Source organism: Onychomys torridus, chromosome 13 (genome assembly GCF_903995425.1).
Source record: "Onychomys torridus chromosome 13, mOncTor1.1, whole genome shotgun sequence".
Lineage (NCBI taxonomy): Eukaryota > Metazoa > Chordata > Mammalia > Rodentia > Cricetidae > Onychomys > Onychomys torridus.
The window spans coordinates 49,372,116-49,392,733 of NC_050455.1; the positions used below are offsets into that span (position 1 = coordinate 49,372,116).

The 20,618-nt window shown below is 53.2% G+C and overlaps 1 protein-coding gene across 3 annotated transcripts in view; it reads left to right on the forward strand.

The window, feature by feature from the left end:
* Positions 1-459: 459 nt before the first annotated feature.
* Positions 460-20,618, forward strand: part of Pdgfrb (platelet derived growth factor receptor beta) — a 40,334-nt gene continuing 20,175 nt past the window's right edge. For 2 of the 3 annotated variants that reach the window (XM_036204987.1, XM_036204988.1), the window contains exons 1-6: positions 460-864; positions 15,788-15,833; positions 16,866-17,186; positions 19,405-19,671; positions 20,363-20,490; positions 20,571-20,618. The exon at positions 20,571-20,618 is cut by the window's right edge and continues 127 nt beyond it. In XM_036204987.1, coding sequence (XP_036060880.1) covers positions 15,794-15,833; positions 16,866-17,186; positions 19,405-19,671; positions 20,363-20,490; positions 20,571-20,618 — 804 coding nt within the window. In that variant the 5' untranslated portion in view covers positions 460-864; positions 15,788-15,793. Of the gene's footprint in view, positions 865-15,787; positions 15,834-16,865; positions 17,187-19,404; positions 19,724-20,082; positions 20,095-20,362; positions 20,491-20,570 lie in introns of those variants that run through there. The other variant, XM_036204990.1, reaches the window with a different exon arrangement.

Genomic DNA, 20,618 nt, shown 5'->3' on the forward strand with positions numbered 1-20,618 from the left:
GTGAACGCTGAGTTCCCCACACAGATCACCGGCACTTCCTTTACAGATGGAGAAACTGAGGCACAGAGAACACACACACACACACACACACACACACACACACACACACACTCTAGGTGCCATGGTGAAGGGAGGCTCCATTTGACAGGCATCAGCAAGTGGAGCCGGCTACTCTAATAAAGTGACTCAGTGGCTGGCGTGGGCAGCGGAATTTCTAAACATCCCTTCACATCCTGAGCGAGCCGGTGAAGGGAGGGTGCAAAGGGAAAGGAGGAAGAAAAACAAGAAACTTGGGGGAAAAGAAAGAGAGAGGGGAAAAAAAATCCCTGAAATTGAAAACAGACACACGCGTCCCTGCTCCACCTCCGCCCCCCCCCCCTTCTCCGAGCTTGGCCAATCAGAATCAGCCCTGCAGCCTTTCCCCCAAAGTGTGTGGTGGTGGTAGTGGGGGGACGTAAAGCCCACAGTGGTGTGAGCGCTGGGGCTGACTGTGGTCCCAGTCCCCGCTGCCCTATCTGGGACTTGGGCTTGCTCTGGGAGTAACTTTGAGAGAGAGAACAGAGAGGAGGCCAGAGCCAGAACCGGGCCCAGACCAGTCGTCAGCAGCGTCCTGCCTGCCAGCGAGACCCAGGGCGGCCCCTCCAGGCTGCTGCTCCTCCCAAAGGATGCTTTTGGAGTGAGGAGGGGCTGGCCTGCTCGTCGCCCCTGAGCACTCTCTCCGTTCCCCTGTCTCTCCCAAGGCTGGCCGCAATCTGGCTAGCACTTCCACTGTTGTCCATTTTGGGTCCAGCACAATAACAGAGGACAGTGAGGAGGACTTCCTGGAGGGGGTGACAGCCCACACCAGAAGCCATCTGTAGCCTGGTAAGTTCAGGGAGGAGAAAACCCATCCCATGTCTTGTCGATGCCCCCTACTTCTCACCCCCGCTAGCCTGTGCTTCTTTGTGCACAAAAAAATAAAAGATTGTAACAAAATTAGCTAGGAAGAGGGCAAGGATTCCCCTTGATATCAGGGCTGTCCCTCCACCCTCCCCCATGGTTAGCTGCTGCCCCCCCCCAATCCTGCTGCCTACCTGACCTCTTCAGACACTCCCAGAGCTTTCTGGATGCCAATGGAGCAGGACCTTCAAGACACAGCAAAGACTGTGGGGGATGGGGAGAGGTAGCAGGGGAGGGGAATCCAGAGGTGGCTAATAGCTTTTGCAGAAGTGGGGACCTCGGGGATCCTAGCCCCTGTCCCTTGGACCAAGTCATGTGCCTAAGACTAAGTCTGGCTCCAGGCCAGTCAACTGCCAGGCAGACTTTGGAGATTTTAAATAGATTTGCAAATTTTCCAGATTCCTAAGATGTCCTTCCAAACCCCTAGCCACTGGGAAAATTCTGGGTCTCAAAGTTTCGGATGGAGGCAAGTTTACAAACCAGACTAGTGGTCATGTGGCTGGGGTGGGGGTCTAGTTCCGGGCTCTCAGGTTGGGGGGCTCCTCTGTGAAGGGCGGCTGTGGCTGGGCTGTTCCCTTCTGTCACGGCCTGTTTTCCTGTTTGTTCTCGCCCTCAGGACTCTGCTCTACTCTGTCCTAAAACCTGAACTGATTTTCATCACACTTCCCTCCTGCCCAGATCTCTCTGTAGCTTCCTAGTCTCTCTAGAAAGCTCCAACCTCCTCACAGCAGAAGGAATGTCCCTGCACTCTGAATGACCCCTGGGATGCAGGGATGGTTTCCTCCTCTACCTTGATGGGACGACCACCTAACTGTAGCCACAGCCCAGTAGCTAGGCTGAAGCAACTCCAAACCCCCTCCACCCCACTGCCCCAGACAGACTTGGGCCCTTGGTTGCAGCCTGGTTTCTTGATTCCAGATGGTTAGATTCCAGGATTTGTGAGGAATTCACACCACCCTGCCTGTGGGCATTTGCCTCCCCTCCATCCCGCTTGCTTGGAATGCTCTTCCTCATCATTTCTCTCTCCTGGTCCCTCCAACCACACCTCTTCCAGGCAGCCCTCCCCGGTTCCTCCAGTCTTTGGGTGTTTACCATGCCTTTTGTACTAGCACCCTGACACATGGGCTCCCAGCTGCTACCATTTGTACACCACAGCCTGTCTGGAACCAGGCTGCTTTGTAGTCTCAGTGCCGGGCCCTGGGTTGGCAGTGACAATGTGGTGGCCAGGATTCACCGAAGCCTCCAACAGGTCTTTCTGAAGTGATCGGTCCTCCCCTGTCTCCAGGTAGGAGGCCCTGGAGCTCCAGTACAGGGAGCATACAGTCAAGGTGGCACTGTCACCCGTGAGCCTGGTGCACGCCCACTCTGTGTTCCTTGCAGAAGGCTTCAGAGTCAGTTTTGTGATCCCAGTTTGCAGACCAAGGCTGAGTGACTCCAGGCTCACCCATCAGAACTAGCCTTTAGGCTGAAATGGAAGTAAACCCAGAGGCTGCACCCCATGCGTCCATCCGGGCAGTGTATCGCCAGGGTCTTCTCATCCACTTCCCCTGCAGAGTCCCCCCCCCCCCCCCCCCCCCAGCTTCCATCAGGATGCTTCAGGATCCCCCATCTCTGGTCCTGCGTGAGGAGGGAGGCTGTCTGGCAAACACTTCAGACAACAGCATGGCAGGGCAGTGTTATCAGCAGCGTTCTTTCCTCTGTGTGTGTGGCGGGGGAGCTGGACTTGTAATTGTTAGCAGATGGAGGGAGGCAGTGAAAAGCCCAGGGGATCCAAAGTCAGAAGCCTGTTCTTGCATAAGCACCCTGTGGTTAGCCTGACATCCCTGGGCTGCTCCATACCTAAAGGTTGTGAGCCCTCTGATCAACCCTGGGTGTTAACTTTGTTGATGTTATTGTTGTTTTTGGTTTTATGGTTTTTTGAGACAGGGTTTCTCTGTGTAGCTTTTCACCTTTCCTGGATCTCACTCTGTAGACCAGGCTGGCTTCGAACTCACAGAGATCCACTTGCCTCTGCCTCCTGAGAGCTGGGATTAAAGGCGTGAGCCACCACTACCGCCACCACCACCACCACCACCCGGCCATGTTAGCTTTGTTTTGAGGCAGGGTCTCTCTGTGTAGTCCTGACCCTGACTGTCCTGGAACTCACTCTGTAGACCAGGCTAACCTTGAACTCACAGAGATCTGTCTGCCTCTGCCTCCCCAAGTGCTGGGACCAAAGGTGTGTGTTACCATGCCCAGTCAGGTGTTGACTTTTGATTCTGCTATTGGCTGAATGTGTGGCCCCAGCGAGCACTTTATCTCTCTGGGCCTAGTCTTCTCTGTGAACAGTGTGACAGTGTGTGGGCTTACCAAGATATAAGGGGTGAGCCTGATTACTATTACCTGTGGGGCAGACCTGTGTGAGCACAGCTGAGAGCAACCCATGCTCCCTCCACTTCTGGGGGCATGAGCATCCGGACAGGAAAATGATCTGCAGCCCTAAAGACCTTTGGCCATGGAAGGGACCTAGACATTTTTTTTTTTCCAGGCCCGGTATACAGGCTGGCTCTGGGACTAGATGCCCTCAGGCTCTAAGAGGGAATCTGGCTTTTGTTCTGGACAGCCTTCATGGTGTGGAGAAGAGGAGGGGAGGGTGGGGGAGGGGAGAAGAGGAGAGGAGAAGAGAGATCAAACATTCCAGAAAGGCCCTTCTATTTCTTCCAGATGGTTCTAGATCCTGAGCAGTAGGTCCTTAGAATGGGACTTTTTCCATTGTCTGGAAGCAAGGAGGTAGGAGAAGGGGGTGGTCCCTCCCCAGGTCCCGCTGTGGCACCTCAGCTAGTGTGGGCGGAACCAACTCCTGAACAGTTGTGTATGTGTTTTAACTACATTTCTGCCTTGAAGAAACCCCGAAGTTCTCTCTCTGGTCCTCAGTGCTTGGCATTCAGAAAGCTCATACATATTTGCTAGCTTAACCAAAATCTGGCAATCTTGAGGAGTTGATACAACTTCTTCTCACTTTACAGATGGGCAAGTGCCGGAAGGTTCAGTCAGTGGCCCAGAGTCCCGCAGAGAGGAAGTAGAGGATCTGGGGTTGGCATTTGGGCGTTTCTGATTTCTGAGCCTTGTGAGGTGAGGCCTGGGATCCAGTATAGACTCCAAGAACTTGTCTCATCCGTCCTCAACATTCCAGAGCGGGGACCTCAAGTCCCAGAACGCCATGTGACCATGGCCCTCAGTCCTCCATCAGCTGAACAAAGAGATTGACCCCGATGATCACTAAGCTCCCTGCCACCACAGAACAATCCCAGGATTCCAAGCCCTGCCAGAGCAGATTGGCAGGCACACAGGCTGTGCTGTGTACTCAGGGATCATGCATATTTAACTTTACAATGAAAGGGTTTTTTTCTTACCCTTTCTCTCCACATTGCAGAAAGAGGTCTGGATCAATGGCTGCTAATGGAAAGCCTCAACCTGTAATAAGGAGAAGAACTTTCTAGCCAGGAGAGGGCCCTTTAATGTGCTCAGTTTCCCGTTCCAGGGCGTGTTCCTGCAGAGTCTACATGCCTGTTTTCCTGAGAGCCAGGAGGGCTTCGAAGTAGGGTGTGAGAGTTGTACAAGAAAGACCCTGTATGTCCTTTCCAGGGCTGAGCTTTGGTTTATAGAGAAAGTAGGCTCCAGCCCCAAACAAAGAGGGACATTAGAGGAAGTGGTGGGAATGGACCCACCTCCATGGGAGCAGATGTAGAATTCACTCACTTGCTACTTTCTGCACAGAAGCACAACTGGTACCCTCCCCTACACCAAGTCTTAGGGTCCAGAGACTCAGAAAATAGCTCCCCGAAACCCCCAGACTTGGCCCCAGAGCTCCCCTACTCGTAAGTGCTTTCTTGGGAGTTCAGATAATGCTCAGCCTGATGCAGGTGGGCGAAAATCAAAGTATGTCTGTGTACAGCTTTAATCACATTAATACCCTCCCTCCTGCCTCAGAGTATGCCCGTTTGATGTCTCGATGCTTGACGCTTTCATCTGCGGGAGGTTCCAGCTTCTCCATCCTGTGATGGACAGCACTGTCCCTGGAGAGGGTCAGCGGCTCAAGAATTGCCTGGATGTCAGAGATGAAAAGGATTTCGGGGCTCATTTGGTTTGATTTCCTTATGGTGTGGGGTTGGACCCAAGGTCAGAAAAAAAAAGGAAAGGCTGTATCTCAAGCTATGCAGATCACAGGTGATGGGGCATGCATGTATCCATATCACCACCCAAGAGACAGAGGGGTCCCAGCTCCACCTGCTGTCTGTGGACCAGCCTCCTTGTCCCTCTGGGGTAAGGCTACAGGGCAGATCTTTGCAAAAGAGAAACAAAATCCACTCCAAACCCCAAACCTCCCTTCTCTCCAGGGTCTCAAGTGTCCCAGGTTGGCTTTCAACTGGCTTTGTAGCCAAGCGGTGACCTTGAACTTCTGATCTTCCTGCCTCCACCTCCTGAGTGCTAGGATTATAAGCATGTTCCCCCATGTCTAGTTTTTTTATGCAGTACTGGGGACCAAGATTTCTTGCAAAGCAAGTCCTCTACTACCTCAGGCATAGCCCGAAGAGTCTGCTTGACGAAGGATGGGAACCCCCTGGTGTGGTTTTCTGGGTCACAAAGCTTCCCAGTCCCATCGCTTCTCCATTCTGACGTAGTTTTCTCTTCTATGAAGAGGGAAAGAGGAAGGAAAAGGTCAGTGGCTCCAGAGGCCCACCCAGCTCTGCTTTTAGCACCAAAAGCCCTTTCCATGGGTCATGGCTACAGTCTCCTCCTCTTCTAGACAATGTCTTACGTAGCCCAGGCTTGCCTTGAGCTTGATATGTAGCTGAAGTTAACCGTGGACGTCTGACCTTCCTGCCTCCACCTCCTATATGGTGGAGTTCAGACATGCGCCACCATGCCCAATTTGTGTGGTGCTGGGAATCGAACCCAGAGTTTCTTACATGCTAGGCAAGCACTCTGCCAACTGACTTATATCCCTGGCCTTCCTAGGAGCCAGGCTCATTACAGCTGTTGGTCACATGTTGTTGGTGACCTTGTTACTTTCCTTTCCTGGAAAGTGGGTCCCCAAGAGCTGTACATAAATGGCACAGAGGTAGCAGGGAAGTTCAGGCCACTCCAGAGGGACAAGAACCGGCCTTATAAACTTGTCACAGACACCCTGACTCCTCTCAGCCCATAACATTGGCCATGAAGGTAAACATCAGGGCTTGACCCAGTGCCTTGTATTGGCTATTCTAGTCTTGCTTGTTTTAGTGTCTCTGTCAATGCCGAGCCTGGGTCTGTCTGCTGAATTATTAGTGCTGTGGTGAATAGGTCAATTAATGGATGTCAAGATGGATGGATGGATGGATGGATGGATGGATGGATGATGGACAGATGGATGGATGGATGGATGGATGGATGATGGATGGATGGGTGGATGGATGGATGGATGATGGATGGATGGATGGATGGATGGATGGATGGATGGATGGTGGACAGATGGCCTCCCCTTTATTCTAAGACACAGAGGTGACTCATGAGCACTCGCCCTCACGAGGACCCTATGCTGAGAAGGACCCACACTTAGTGTGAGGCCCTCAAAGCAGCATTTTGAAACTCGAGCTTTTAAAAATTACCCCTCCTTCTCACTTTACACCTGCCCCACAAATTATATACCTGCTCCTGCTGGGGACTTCCGGCTGGGTTTGGCATGGCCTCAGTCTGGAAACTGGAATCTCCGACTCTGCTGTCCTTATGCCGACTGACAATCTCCCACGAAATACCTGCTCACGTCACTTTCCTACATGCCCCACCTCCACCCGTGCCTACTATCATGCCACTATCAGTAGCTGGCCATTCACCATCACTGTTAAAGCCCTGGAAGTCGATGTATTGATGTACCCAGGGCAAAGCCTAAACCCTCACCCAGTGCCCCCAACCTTTCCCAAAGGCTTGCTCTCTTCCTCTGCTTATCACCTATCACTTTGCCGACACACCTCAGCTGTAGTCTAACAGAGCCATCTCGGCTCTTCTTCCCATAGGCCTCTCCACGTGCCAAACGTAGCTAATACGAGAGCTCTGGGGAGTGGCCCTCCCTGCCAGCATCTTCATAGAGCCTCTCAGAATCTTAGTAGCTACCGTTTACTGATCAGGAGAGCGTGCCACAGACTCTTCACCGTCTTGAACTATCGTAGCAAAAGCAGAAGGCCCTCGGGCCACTCTTCAGGAAACACACTCAGACAAGCTCAACCCCAGTGGCCACACAGCTGCCAGATGGGAGGACTGGGATTTGGGTGTGGATTAAATGGCTCGGAGATAGAAAAGCTCTCCCAGCCTGCCTGAGCTCCCAGGCCATTGCCCCGCCCTGGGTGGCATCAGGGACAGCTCACTGGCTTTAGGACACCGTTAGTCTGTCAGTTCTGCTCCCAAGGCCGCCTGTCTGTCCTATCACCTCCACCAAGAGGGGAAGAGTCTCCCTTGTCTGCCCCACCCAGTCCTCAGCCTAGAGAGCAGTGTCACAGGGGACAGCTGAGGACAAGGCCCGAGGGATGGAGGAGCTCACTCCACATAGCCGTTCTATCCCTGTGTAAGCATCAATGGGCTCCTACTGTAGACTCGGTCCTATATCGGGAGTTTGGAGAGAGAGCACATACTCATTAGGTATGCTCCCTGAATTGTAGGAAGTCACAGAGAAGACTTGGCTGATAGTTGTGGACTGGGAGACATCCATCATGGATGTCTGGCCACTCATAGTTGAAAGAACTCCTCACTGAGCCGCCATGTAGCACAGGAGAGATGCTGCTGCCAATTTCACACTGTTGCGAGCCCCCACTTCCCAGGTAGCCCTCCTCGGGAGCTTCCTGTGCCATCTTCTGCATCATCTGCATCCTCTCCCTGACCAAGCTAGTGTACCAGGTGTCCGCTACGCACCCTAGGCTGGTTGAGTGAGTGCCTTCTCTTGTGGGTGGAGAGGGATGAAGAAGGTCAGTCTCTGACTTCCTAGGGGGGTACCAGGCCCTCCTCCAAGCATCTCCTCGTGTGAACTTGATCCACAGCCCCAATGACTCAGCGCACAGGCCCGATTTATAGCCTGGAGAAAGGGACATGGGACAGTCAGAGGGTGAAGCCTGCAAGGGATGGGGAAGAGATGCTGAAAAAGTATGGGGGTGAAGGAAACGTGGATACTTCTCTCAATTCTCTCAAACCCAGGAGGGCTCTGAGGGGAACCTCAATGGTCTATAATTGGCACGGATCAGTGGCGGGGGTTTCTCCCTAACCAGCTGCTCTTGCCTGATCTGTGGACTACGGGCTGGTGGGGGAAGGCCTCGTGTGGGTGAGTCGGTAGGAATGGGATTCGAGGCCTGCCTGCCCCCTGCCCACTTGGCTCTGAGAACACATTCTCCCTGAGGCCCCCCAGCCCACGGCTGGTCCCGATGGCCGCGGCCAGGGAAACAGAAGGTTTGCTTGTTTGCGCCTGCTGCACCCCTCCCAACCCCAGCCTGGGACCCCTCTCAGGGGCTCCTTTTGCTGCCAGGGCCTGGTGCTCTCGGTTGTCATGGCACCAGCCCGAGATGAGGCTCTAGAGAGTGGGGGGCAGGGTGGGCAGTCTGGGGAGGTGAAGGTTGGAACTCTGTAGCTTCCCAGGCTCTGGTGCTCTGTGATTATGTTGGGGGTGATGGGCCCGTAGATGCAGGCCCGCAGGCCCTCGGCAGAGCTGGCAACACACTGAGCCAGACTACCTAGATGTTCTGTCTCCAAGGCAAGACCAAAGTGGGGTTTTTCTCTGCAAGAATCTCTCTGATATTTAGACAGTCTTGCTATATAGTCTTGGCCAGCCTAGAACTTGCAATGTCATAGAAATCCATCTGCCTTTGCCTCCCGAGTGCTGGGATTAAAGGCATGTGTCAGCCACCATGCTGGGGCTAGGGATCCCTCTCCTGGATTCTGCTGTGAAGTCTTGAAAGGGCTCTGACTTCTGTCTCTACTTGGTCTTTCAAATTGCTGGGTGAATATGAGGATGGAGCTTCCCTGCCCATTGCCCTCAGTGAGGACAGGGGCAGGGCCCTGATCTTGGAGGATCCTCCTGTCCCTGAGAACTTCAGGCAGGACCAGTTTCCTGTGGACAGAGTTGCTCTTAGTTGGGAGATCAGCTGTCTTGCTGATTAAGAAAACAGGTTTTGGACCCAAACCACCCTGAGTTTGCATACCGTTCCTAGGTCCTCTGATTATTGGCCATGTGACCTTGGGGACAAGTCACCAAACTTCCCTGAGACTCGGGGTTCTCTTCTGTGAAATGGGCATAATGAGCACACACACACCCCCTTCCCTACAACTGTTGTGTGGGATGAAACAAAATTCCTGGATCACTTCATTGAGCAGGAGGGCTGACTCCAGATGAGTCAGGGGTTTTATTTGTTTTTGGATTGGAACAGTGAGTGAGAAGAAAGATATCATTCAGTGGATATGAGAAAGCTGGTGGACCAACCAAGAGGTAGGGCACACAGGGAGACAGGCTGTGCTCAGCATAATACGACCACTGTGGTAGTCTGGCCTCTAAGGATCCTGAGCTTCTGGGTATAAAGGGCCCTAGGGGAAGTGAGATTCCTATCACAGGCTGTGTGCAGTTGCAGAGAGGGTGAGGCCTAGGGCATGCGGGGGCTCTGACTGGCCCTGAGATTGTAGCACCTATGACTCTCAACTTTGGTTTGGCCTAGCTCAAAAGACAGTGTGGAGAAGTCCAGAAATAGGAATGAACAGGCAGCAGACCTGTGTGTGGCTGGTACTGCCCAGGCTCCCACTGTCCTTTCTATATAGGCCTCTAGCTGTTAGTCCTGCAAGAAAGGTGAGTGGGTGAGTAAGTAAGTGAGTGAGTGGGTGAATGAGTGAGTGAGTGGGAGTTGGGCCTCTGTGCTGGTAGGGGCAGGGACAGTCTGCTAAGGATTTTGCACTGTAGCCACAGCTGGGCAAATGATGTGTGTCCTTTCTCTACCTCAGTTTGCTCATCCGTGAGACAGGAACGCAGTAGGACGTGGTGGACCGGGCTGAGAACCTGGCAAGATCATTGTCAGGTGGCTGGTGAGGGTGCAGGGGGCAGGGGGCAGGGGGTGGGGTGCAGAGGGGATGGCCTAAGGTAGGAGCTGCTGCTGAACTGGAACTCTCCAAGGCCATCGAAGTCCTCATTTCTTCTGAAAGAACTGATAAGGGAGGGCTGGAGTGAGATCGTGGGGACTGGAAACCAGGGGTCCCTGGGCATCAGCAGAGCCAGGCTCTGTGGCCTGGAATGAAGCTGTGGGGACTGAGCCTGAGGCCAGCAAGGCGCCGCCGCTGGAGGCAGGGGGCAGGAAGTGTTTGCTCTGCAGGCGGCTGGGCTGTGGGCAGAGGCACGTTTGGGCCTCCCATCCTCCTCTCTGACCTCCTTCCCAGGCTGGTTCCCTCCCCCGGGGGGCCCCAAGAAGAGCCGTCAGGCACATGCTGAGCACTTTCCCACACAGCCTGTCCCACCACCACCCAACCCCCAGCACACACACTCTGGGGGTGGGGGAGTGCTGCGGAGGTGGGGGGGATCAGTTCGTTCTGTATCTGCCTGGCTCCCTTCCAGACAGATGTTTCGTTTTATTTTGGACTTCCAGAAAAATAGGCCATTTCTTTCCCTGTTGTGTCCCCGGGGAAGCCTCCTGGGGAGAGGAACACAGAGTGAATGTGGGACTCTGGGGAAGCTGAGTGGACAGTGACCTTCCTCCTCCCTCAGCAATGAGGAGCAATGGCGGGGCTTAAGTGTGAGCCACTGTTCCTACCTACCGTCATGGCTCAGAGGCCACCTTTACCTGAGTGCCACGGCGGGTCAGGGGGAATGATGGGTACTGCAGAGAGAGGGGGTGAGAACAGGTGAGAGAGAAAAGGAACCTGAGGAGTCATGAGGGACAAGGACACAGAGACAGCCAGAGAGTGTCGGAATGGCCCGCCCGCCATCCTTAGTCCTCAGTGGTTCTCCGAGTCACTGTAGAGTGACAGCTAAGACTTCTCCAAGAAAACGTGCCATAGGATGGAGGGCATGGGTTCTAGTCCTTCCCAGGTTTCTCTTCCCTCTTGTAGTGGTATCCTCAGCCTCCAGACCGTTTTCTAGCTCCCAGGATGGGGCCTCCTGACTGGTGCGGTAAGACCACACCCACACCCCCGGCTCTGGGAAGGCCAGAAGTGCCAAGCTCTCTCAGGTCCAGACCAGGCTCTTGTCGCTTGCTCACTGTCCAGCCGCTAGCCAAGGATTCCTCTTGCCCCCGCACACTCCCAGCCTAGGGCTGGCTGCCTCTTCTGAGCTGAGTCATGGCATCCCAGTCGGGGTTGGGGAGGCTCCCTCCACCCCCACCCTGAACCCAGCATTCCAAGTCCACAGGGCAAGGGTCCCAAGAGCCACAACTCCAGTTTGGAAACTCCAGCCACAGCTCCTTGCATTGAGGCTCAGAGAGAAAACAATAACCAGGTTCATTTCCTCCCATCCTGGGGGGCCATGAAGTGAAGGGCCCCTGATTTGTAAGACAGGACAAGACCAGGAAACAAGCATGTGTCTCACTTCTGCCAGCAATTGAACGGGTCACACCTCTGAATCTGTCACGGGTCTCCTCGTGTCTGGGACAGGTTAAGGCAAGTGAGTGTTGTGTGGCAAGGCAGAGCTATGCATAGCCAGACTCTAGACAGTGAGCAGGTGCTGGGCCTGGTGCCCCAGGCAGGTGAGCACATAACCCACTAGAGTCCATCCTGCTGAGACCCACTGGGACTTCTCAGTCCCCTGCCCCACGCCTGAGTGTGGCCACCTGTACAGTGAGCCTCAGGAAGGGATCAGATGGATGCTTCCTGGCTGCAGGGCACTGACATTCCAAGATCCCGACCCTGTGACCCCAGGACTGGGCCTCCTGCTTGGGTACCTTGTTTTTTCAGAACTCGGTGGCACTGGAATGGGTGACGACGCCAAGTGTCCCCTTAGAACCACAGCTGGCTCTCTCCCCTCCCATATGGTCGCATTTCTGCCTGGCCTGTTCTCTGCCTCCACGCAGTGCCGACCACACCTTCCACATGTGAAAGCGGCAGCCCTTCAGCCTGTGCGTGGTCTCATTCTTAGAACGCGGCTTTAGCTTCCTGTCGTCTGCCCTCCTGCGCTCCGTAGTTCATCTCCGAAACTTGCCCCTTGGGCCCCTCCAGCACACAGTCTCCGGGTCCCATTGACTCTCCAGGTCCTGTTGACTCCCAGCTACATTAATCTCAAAGCCATCTGTTTGGTCAGTCGCCACCCACTGCCCTCTGCAGTGGGGGGTGGGGGTGGTGATGGCAGACAATGGAGAGGCCTGCTGCCTCATTTGGGTCTCTACTTTCCTCTTGTCTGATCTGTATGTCTTGGTGGTTTACCAAAGCAGTCTCTCCACCTCAGTTTTCTCAGCTGTAAAATGGGGATAATCATTCTCTGCCCCAGAGCTGGGAGAGGATGAAGTGAGACGAGGCATGCCAAGTACGGCCCCACAAATGAGGCCTTTAGCTCCTTGTGCTGTGCTTGTGCACAGATACATGGGCAGAGGGTGAGTGTAGTCCTATGTACACATGTTCTGTATATGTCCTATGTGGGGGGCACACAAGTACTGTTATGCATGAGTGCATCTCTGATGGGCACATGGTAAAGCACCCAGGCATTGGTCTGTGCTGTGTGCCCGTGTGCTGGGCACCAAGGGAGCTGTGTGCACATGTGTCTTGCGTGGGCATGCACATGGTTCGTGCCTGCCTGAGGGCTGGGCACACACCCGAAGAGCTACACATGTGTATGCTGTAGAAAAGAGCGTGGGCAGCATCTGGACTGTGTGCATGTGTTCACCATGTGCAGGCCTCCCTCTGGCAGCCATGCAGCACTCCCCCCTCCCTCCTCCCAGACTGCTTGTGTCGTGGGAGCCTCAGGACCCCGAGGGAGGAAAACTGATGCTGGCGGATGTGGCCAAGATGGGCTGGATTTATTTAGATTAAGTTGGTGGGAAAGGAGTGGGGAATTGTATGTGCTTGTGAGCGGGAAGGCTGGGGTTCTGAAGATGACTCCCAAGCATGCCTGCTCCCCTGGGCTTGGGGCCTCACTCTGATTCCCTAAGGGGTGCCTCAGATCTGTTGTGAGAAGCTGAACCGACCCCCTCTCTGGACCTGTCCCAAACAGGAGCGGTACTGAGGGCTTCCCCGACCGCAGCAAGGAGTGGGGTTTGGAAATTCTCTCCACTAGAGGGGACTCACTGGGCAGGGTAGCATGGCAGGTAGGGGGTGCCTGCCTCTTGATGCCCATGGTGACCTAGGGGACTCTTTTCTGGATCACAGCTCCCTCTCCCAAAGAAAGGAAGTTGTCAGAGGCATGCCATCAGGGCAAGTCAGCTAGCTGCCTGGTCCTTCCTGAGGTTGCTCAGAACATAGCAGCTTCCAGAAGCACAAAACGTTCTGTAAGGCACTGAATGGAAAACTGGGATTGTCAAGAGCTATTGGATGTGATGCTGATGGCCAGGTGGTAATGCTGGGTGCCTGAGCCCCCCTCTGATGAGTCCTCGACCTGCAGCTTGCTGTCTATGCCACCCCAGAAATACCCCGGGTTCATTTGGCTGGAAGTCACCTGAAAAACTACCTAACTCCCAGTTGTGCAGAGGAGGGAGCTGAGGCCATTTAGACATTTAGTGTGTCTGAACCTACACACTAGGTCAGTGGGATGAGAAGGGTCATAGACTCCCAGGTACTATGGCCTCAAGCATGTCATCTGCATTCCTGACCAGTCATTACCTCCTCAGGTCACTCCATGGAGAGTAATGGTGGCCAGAACCTTCTCTTTGAGTAGTCAGAAAGGCAGAACTTTCGAATAGTGACAGATCTTTCAGATGACCATCACAGAGCCAGGCAGTGGTGGTGCACACCTTTAATCCCAGCACTTGAGAAGCAGAGGCAAGTGGATCTCTGAGTTCAAGGCCAGCCTGGTCTGCAGAGTGAGTTCCAGGTCAACCAGGGCTACACAGTGAAACCTCAAAAAACCATTTAAAAAAAGATGACCATCACAACCTCTCTGTGAATGCATATGCAAATGAATCCCAGAGAAGGCAGAAGATCCAGTTATTGTCACAGTGGGTTCGAGGGGTACTTTTTTCAAGAGAGACTCAAGCCGGTCCGATGCTGGCATTGACTTACATTCTCCCTCTGCAAGCTCATTCGCCTAGTCTGACCTCCCCACAGCGGGAACACTCTTTGTGTCTATGTGACCCGGTCCTGATTCTGGACTTCTCTGGGTCTCTGCTTCCCATTTGAGAAGGCGCCTTCCTGCTTACCGTCTTCCTTTTAGCTCCCCGAGCCTTCTTCCCTGCAGAGGAGGGCCTGAGAAGAGAAGCTAGGGAGATAGAAAGTCTCAGGGTCGGGGGCTGCATGCCATGAGTTTCCAGCCTACATGGTCAGCACAGCCTACCAGGGCCAGGCCAGCCTCCTTGCAGTGACCTCCCATCTCCTGGCCAGCAGGCCAAATTCCTCCTTTAGAATAATAAACAGTGTGGCCAGCCAGGGAGGCTGGGAGAGGAGGGGAGGCTAGGGTGAACCCTCCCCCAGCCTGGGCTGCTAATGATTTTCTTTGGCCCACATCTCTGGCAGAAAGTGGGGAGCCAGAGGGGCACCCACCAAGGGGAAGATGGGTTTCTGGAGGGCCTGTTGGCTCCGCCTGGGTACCCAATGCTGTCTGTGCTGTATCTCATGCTCCTCCGTGTGTGACGATAGCCCTCGCTGGTGGTACATTCATCAGCTCCTTGCTGGCTAGAGGCTCTGCTCACAGACATGGCCCCAGCACAAGAGATGGCAATGGAGTTCATGAGTCCTGACTCCTCAGCCCTGGGTAGAAACCAGAAAGGGCAACATGGCAGCGTGCAGACAGACTGGACCAGCAGAGGCAGCCCCCACAATCTCCGGGTGCACCTTGCTGCCTGTCATATGACAGCCTCCTGTGTTTCTCAGTCTGTGACTCGGACCATACCTGGCTATTGGTGACTGTTTGGATCCTGAGGAATGGCTGGCGAAGGGAAGGGCAAATCAAAGATTCATCCGGTACAACGTGTCTGTCTGTGTCCCTGCCCCAGGAGCCTGTTCCTCAAATCTCCTCTCTGCCTTCCTCTGCTCCCACCATTGAGCTCTCTGTTTCCCTCTCAAACAGGCTCTGTTAGGAGCCTTGGGTATACGTCTTTGCTCCTCAGAGCCTCAGTTTCCCCATACGGACGTTGAAAGTTTGGCTTCAGTGGTCTCCAAGGACCTTCAGAGCCTGATAAATTAGATGGGGCTGAGAACCTGGTTCCTCTCTCCTGGGCCTCCTGTGCGGCTCTGTGCTGAGTAGGGGGGCCAGCCCACTCCCACATTCCTTAGTCCTGGCCCCCTCCCCCTCCCCACTTCCCTTCCCACAGACATCCCATTTCCTGTTGTGCTTGTGGAGGGAGTTGTGGGAGTTCTCCAAGCTCTGGCTCACCCCCTCCTGCTCCTCCAGGCCTTTCATCACACTTTCCCAAATATTTGTCCTGGCAGATAAGTGCCTGGTATTGGAACTGTCACCCAGAGGACAGGCTGTCAGAGCTGGCAGTCCCCTATCGAGCCCAATTTCCCCACCTCCAGGGTTAACATAGAGGGAAACTAAGGCCCATGGTCAAACTCAGCCAAGTCCACATGAGAGTTGGAAACAGAAGGGAGAGGGCTTGGAGACCCAGATATCTTCCCAGCCTTGAGACGTGATGCTGGATACCCAAGCAGAGCTGACTCTGCAGGAACCAGGCCTGAGGTGGGCCTGGCACTGCCTTTGCCCACACTGGGCCCTGATCTCTGTTTGATTTTACAGGACACCATGGGGCTCCCAGGTGCGATGCCAGCTTCAGCCATCCAAGGTAAGTAGGCTGGGGACAAAGACGAGGGTCCTAGGGATGCCCTAGGGAGCTGGCGGTAGTGATGCTTGGTAGAACTAAGGCTTGAAAATCTAGAAGCTCCATGGCACGCTTGAGCCTCAGTTTCCCTATGTTTGGAGGTGGTCTGTGGAGGACTCCTTCAACTGCCCACTTATTAGCTTTGTTTTTAGATACACTCAGTAGATCTCTCCCTGTCCAGAACCACCAGCTCAAGTTCCTTACTTATCCCCCTGCACTCACAGCACCCCCTGAGACACCCCAGTCTCCCATCCCTTTTCAGTCAATTAGATACCTGCCTTAAGCTCTTCAAGGTCTGGGTGAAGCCCAGGCAACCAGTGAGGAGCCAGTGGCCTGCCCAGTATACTGCCTGTGGTTTGATGACCCTGCTGATTAGCTGCATCTGTTTTGATTTTCATCACCAGGGAACACGAGGATGTGGCTTTTAAAACCCTCTCTGCAAACACGGATGTGTAGCAGTGACCATTGCTGCTTCTCCCAACCTCCCCCAGGGAGGGCACCAATCTTCTGACATACATATCTTTTATTTAAAAAAGATTTATGTATTTATTATGTATACAGTGTTCTGCTTGCATGTACTGACATACATATCTTAACCCCTCACACCCCCTGCCACTCTATCCTTTGGTCCTTCAAGTCCCAGGGACCTCAGCATCTCACTGAGCAGCTACAGAGAAGAGAGAGGCCTAGGGAGTGACCTGGATGGCAATGCAGGAACTGGAGGCCTAGAGATTGCTTCCACAGGATTTCCTGCCCCCTTCTCCTGCTTGCTGCCTACACATAGCATAGCTGAGGGGCTTAGCCGCCAGAGTCTAAAGAGGCAGAGACCTAGGACAGGCGCCCTTGAGGGCCTGACGGTGGTCAATTAGCCTGTGTCCAACAGGAAGATGTGCTCTTTAAGGACTTGGGAGCTGTGCAGACAGGCCTCCTCCAGGACAGCTCTGGGGAAGGGCTACTTTCTCTTTGCCCTGACATGTGACCCTTCCTGCCCCAAAGGCCAGTTGTTGCTGTCCCTGCTGTTGCTGCTGGGACCACAGATCTGCCAGTGCCTAGTCATCACGCCCCCTGGGCCAGAGTTCGTCCTCAACATCTCCAGCACCTTTGTTCTGACCTGCTCGGGTTCAGCTCCAGTGGTATGGGAGCAGATGTCCCAGGCGTCCTGGCAAGAAGCAGCCATGAATCAGGACGGTACCTTCTCCAGTGTGCTGACACTGACTAATGTCACTGGGGGAGATACCGGAGAATACTTCTGTGCCTACAACAACTCCCTAGGGCCAGAGCTCGGTGAGCGGAAGCGCGTCTACATCTTCGTACCAGGTAAGGGCACTAGCCTGTGGTGCCCACTTCCCCAACCTCATCTCCATCTTTCAGGCCCTATATTGCATTGCCCTGTTCTCTGAGCTCCAGGTGCTGCTACTGTTTAGTTTATGACTTTTCACCCCCCTACCCCTCCACCCTCACCCCCCCCCCTCCACTGCAACTCCAGTACTGTCAATATCAAATGAAGAGCTGGAAATGGCCTCTGTGAGCATCTTCCTTTGTCCTGTTGTGCTACCATAACAGAAGACCTGAGACTATTGATAATGAACAGAATTGATCAGTACTCAGTTCTGGAGGCAGGGGCCGGCATCTAGCATGGACCCCTCAGGATCTAGGGCCAGCATCTGGCCAGAACTTTTTTTTACCCCCTCTTCTCTTTTCCTCCCCCGCCCCTCACCCTGGGGGAGGGTCTCCCATGTAGCCCTGGCTGACATGGAACTCTCTATGTAATCCAGATTGGCCTCAAACTCATAGAAATCCATCTGCCTCTGCCTCTGCCTCCCGAGTGCTGGGATTGAAGGTGTGCACCATCACACTTGGCATCTTTTCCTTTATTTTTGAGGAAAGGTCTACTTGTTGTATGGTCAATGATGACCTTGAACCTCTGATTCTCCTTCCTTCCTCTACCACCTGAGTGCTGGAATTACATGCGTGCATTCTCACACTTATTTCATGCATGTTAGGCAAGCAGCCTGCCAGTTGAGCTACATCTCTGGCCCCAGCAAAAGCCTTCTTGCAACTTTATACCATGGAGAAGGCAGACGGGCAAGAGGGCACAAGAAGAGAGAGGGCTGAGCTTACCCTTTTGTAATGGCATCCATCCATTATCCCCCCCCTTTTATTTTTGGCTCTGGGGATTGAACCCAGGGTCTTGTGCATACTAGGCAAGGACTTTACCACTGAACTACATCCCCAGACCTCTTCTCCATCATAATTGCTTTTTGAATTAATTACTTATTTTTTATTTATGTGTATGTGAATACTCTCTCTCTCTCTCTCTCTCTCTCTCTGTGTGTGTGTGTGTGTGTGTGTGTGTGTGTGTGTGTGTGTGTGTCATATGAAGGCCAGAAGAGGGTTTTGGATCCCCTGGAACTGGAGTTACAGGCCGTTGTGAACTACCTGGCATAGGTACTAGGAAATAAAATCAAATCTCTGGAGGAGCAGTGAGTGATCTTAACCCCTGAGCCATTTCTCCAGTTCCTACTATTATTCTTTTTTAACTTGTTTTGAGACAGACTCACTAGGTTGCCATGGCTGGCCTTGAAGTCACTCTGTAGCTTCAGCAGGTCTCAAATCTTAGTTCTCTAACATCGTGCATCAACAAGAGGCTTGAGATTACAGGTCTTCACCACCCAGCCCAGATGACAATGATCATTTAAAAATCCTACCTGTAAATACTGTTACAATGGCAATTAGATCTCAATGCAGTTTTGAGGGGACACCAGAACTACAGCACCATCCTTATTCTGTATTGAGGTGATTGAGGGCCAGAGAGGGGAAGAGACTGCTCAACATCAGATGGCAATTCGACACACAGCTAGAAACTCCCTGTCCTGGCTACGACTAAACACCATGACCAAAAGCAATTCAGGAAGGGAAAGGTTTATTCCATCTTACAGTTTGTAGTCCATCAAGAAGAGAAGTCAAGCCAGGAACCTGGAGGCAGGGACTAAGCAGATACCATAGAGGAATGCTGCTTACTGGCTTACTCCTCATGGCTTGCTCAGCCTGCTTTCTCTCTCTCTCTCTGTCCCTCCCTCCCTCCCTCCCTCCCTCCCTCCCTCCCTCCCTCCCTCTTTTCCTTCCTTCCTTCCTTCCTTCCTTCCTTCCTTCCTTCCTTCCTTCCTTCCTTCCTTCCTTCCTTCTAAAAGATTTCTTTATTTAGTATGTACACAGATGAGGGCACCAGATCTCATTACAGATGGTTGTGAGCCACCATGTGGGTGCTGGGAATTGAACTCAGGACCTCTGGATGCTCTTAACTTCTGAGCCATCTCTCCAGCCCCCTCAGCCTGCTTTCTTATACTACACAAAAACATCTGCCCAGGGGTGGCACCACCTACAGTGGCCTGGCCTTCCCGCATCAATCATTAATCAGACAATGGGATGGAGGAATTCTCTCAGTTGAAGGTCCTTCTTCCCAGATGACTCTAGCTAATGTCAAGTTGGCAAAAAACTAACCAGGACATTCCTTCCTTGGCTCTCCTCCTGACAGATCCCACCATGGGCTTCCTCCCTATGGACTCCGAGGACCTATTCATTTTCGTTACGGACATAACAGAGACGACAATTCCATGCCGAGTGACAGACCCCCAACTGGAGGTGACATTGCATGAGAAGAAAGTGGATATCCCCCTACACATACCCTATGACCACCAGCGTGGTTTCATCGGTACTTTTGAGGACAAGACTTACATCTGCAAGACCACCATTGGGGACAGGGAAGTGGACTCAGATACCTTCTATGTCTACAGCCTCCAGGGTGAGCTCCCCTTTCTGGCCCTTTATGGAAGAACAGCCTCTCCGTTTACTAAGTGCACAGCTCCCTAGCTCACTGGATTCTCCTGTAGTTTGGGGAGGGAGCTAGTTAGTGTTCTATCCCTTTTATACCCAAGGAAACTGAGGCTCAGAGAAAGGAGGGAGTTGGTCCACAGTCATAGTTCACTAAGGGTAGGTCTGGGCTTCATACAGTGGGGTCAAAGGCACAGGCTTGGAGCCAGCTGGGTTTGGATCCCAGCTTGGCCACTTCCCATTTGGACCACTTTGCACAAGAAGACACATGGTCCCCGTGAGCCTGATTCCCTCTCCTCTCGTAAGATGAGGGTGGCAATAACCACTTTCCTCACAGATTTTGGGGGAATAAAAGAGATTAAGGTGCCTAGCATGTAATAAGTGCTTAGTAAATGTCTCTGCACTTACATTCCCAGGAGACTGTGGCTTCCAGATAGCTATCCCATGGTCAACACCATGAAGAAAGAGATTCTGTCTATGGTGTTCACTGCTCTAGCCACAGTGTCTAGAATAATGCTTGTATATGGTAGTGTTTAATTATCATTGAGAGAACCAATGAATGAATCTGTCACAACAGCCAACCACTCCCATTCCCCAAGCCTAGTGCTGGTGGCTGGTGATGACCTCCTTGGCCCTAACTCAGTCTCCTCACCCTACTCCAGTGTCATCCATCAATGTCTCTGTGAATGCAGTGCAGACTGTGGTCCGCCAGGGTGAGAGCATTACCATCAAGTGTATTGTGATGGGAAATGATGTGGTCAACTTCCAATGGACATATCCCCGCATGAAGGTAATGCTGGGCAAGGGTTGGAAGGCGGGTTAGACATCTCAGCTCACACTGGCTTCTGATTTGGGGACTTGTCCTTGCAGAGTGGGCGGTTGGTGGAGCCGGTGACAGACTACCTCTTTGGGGTGCCC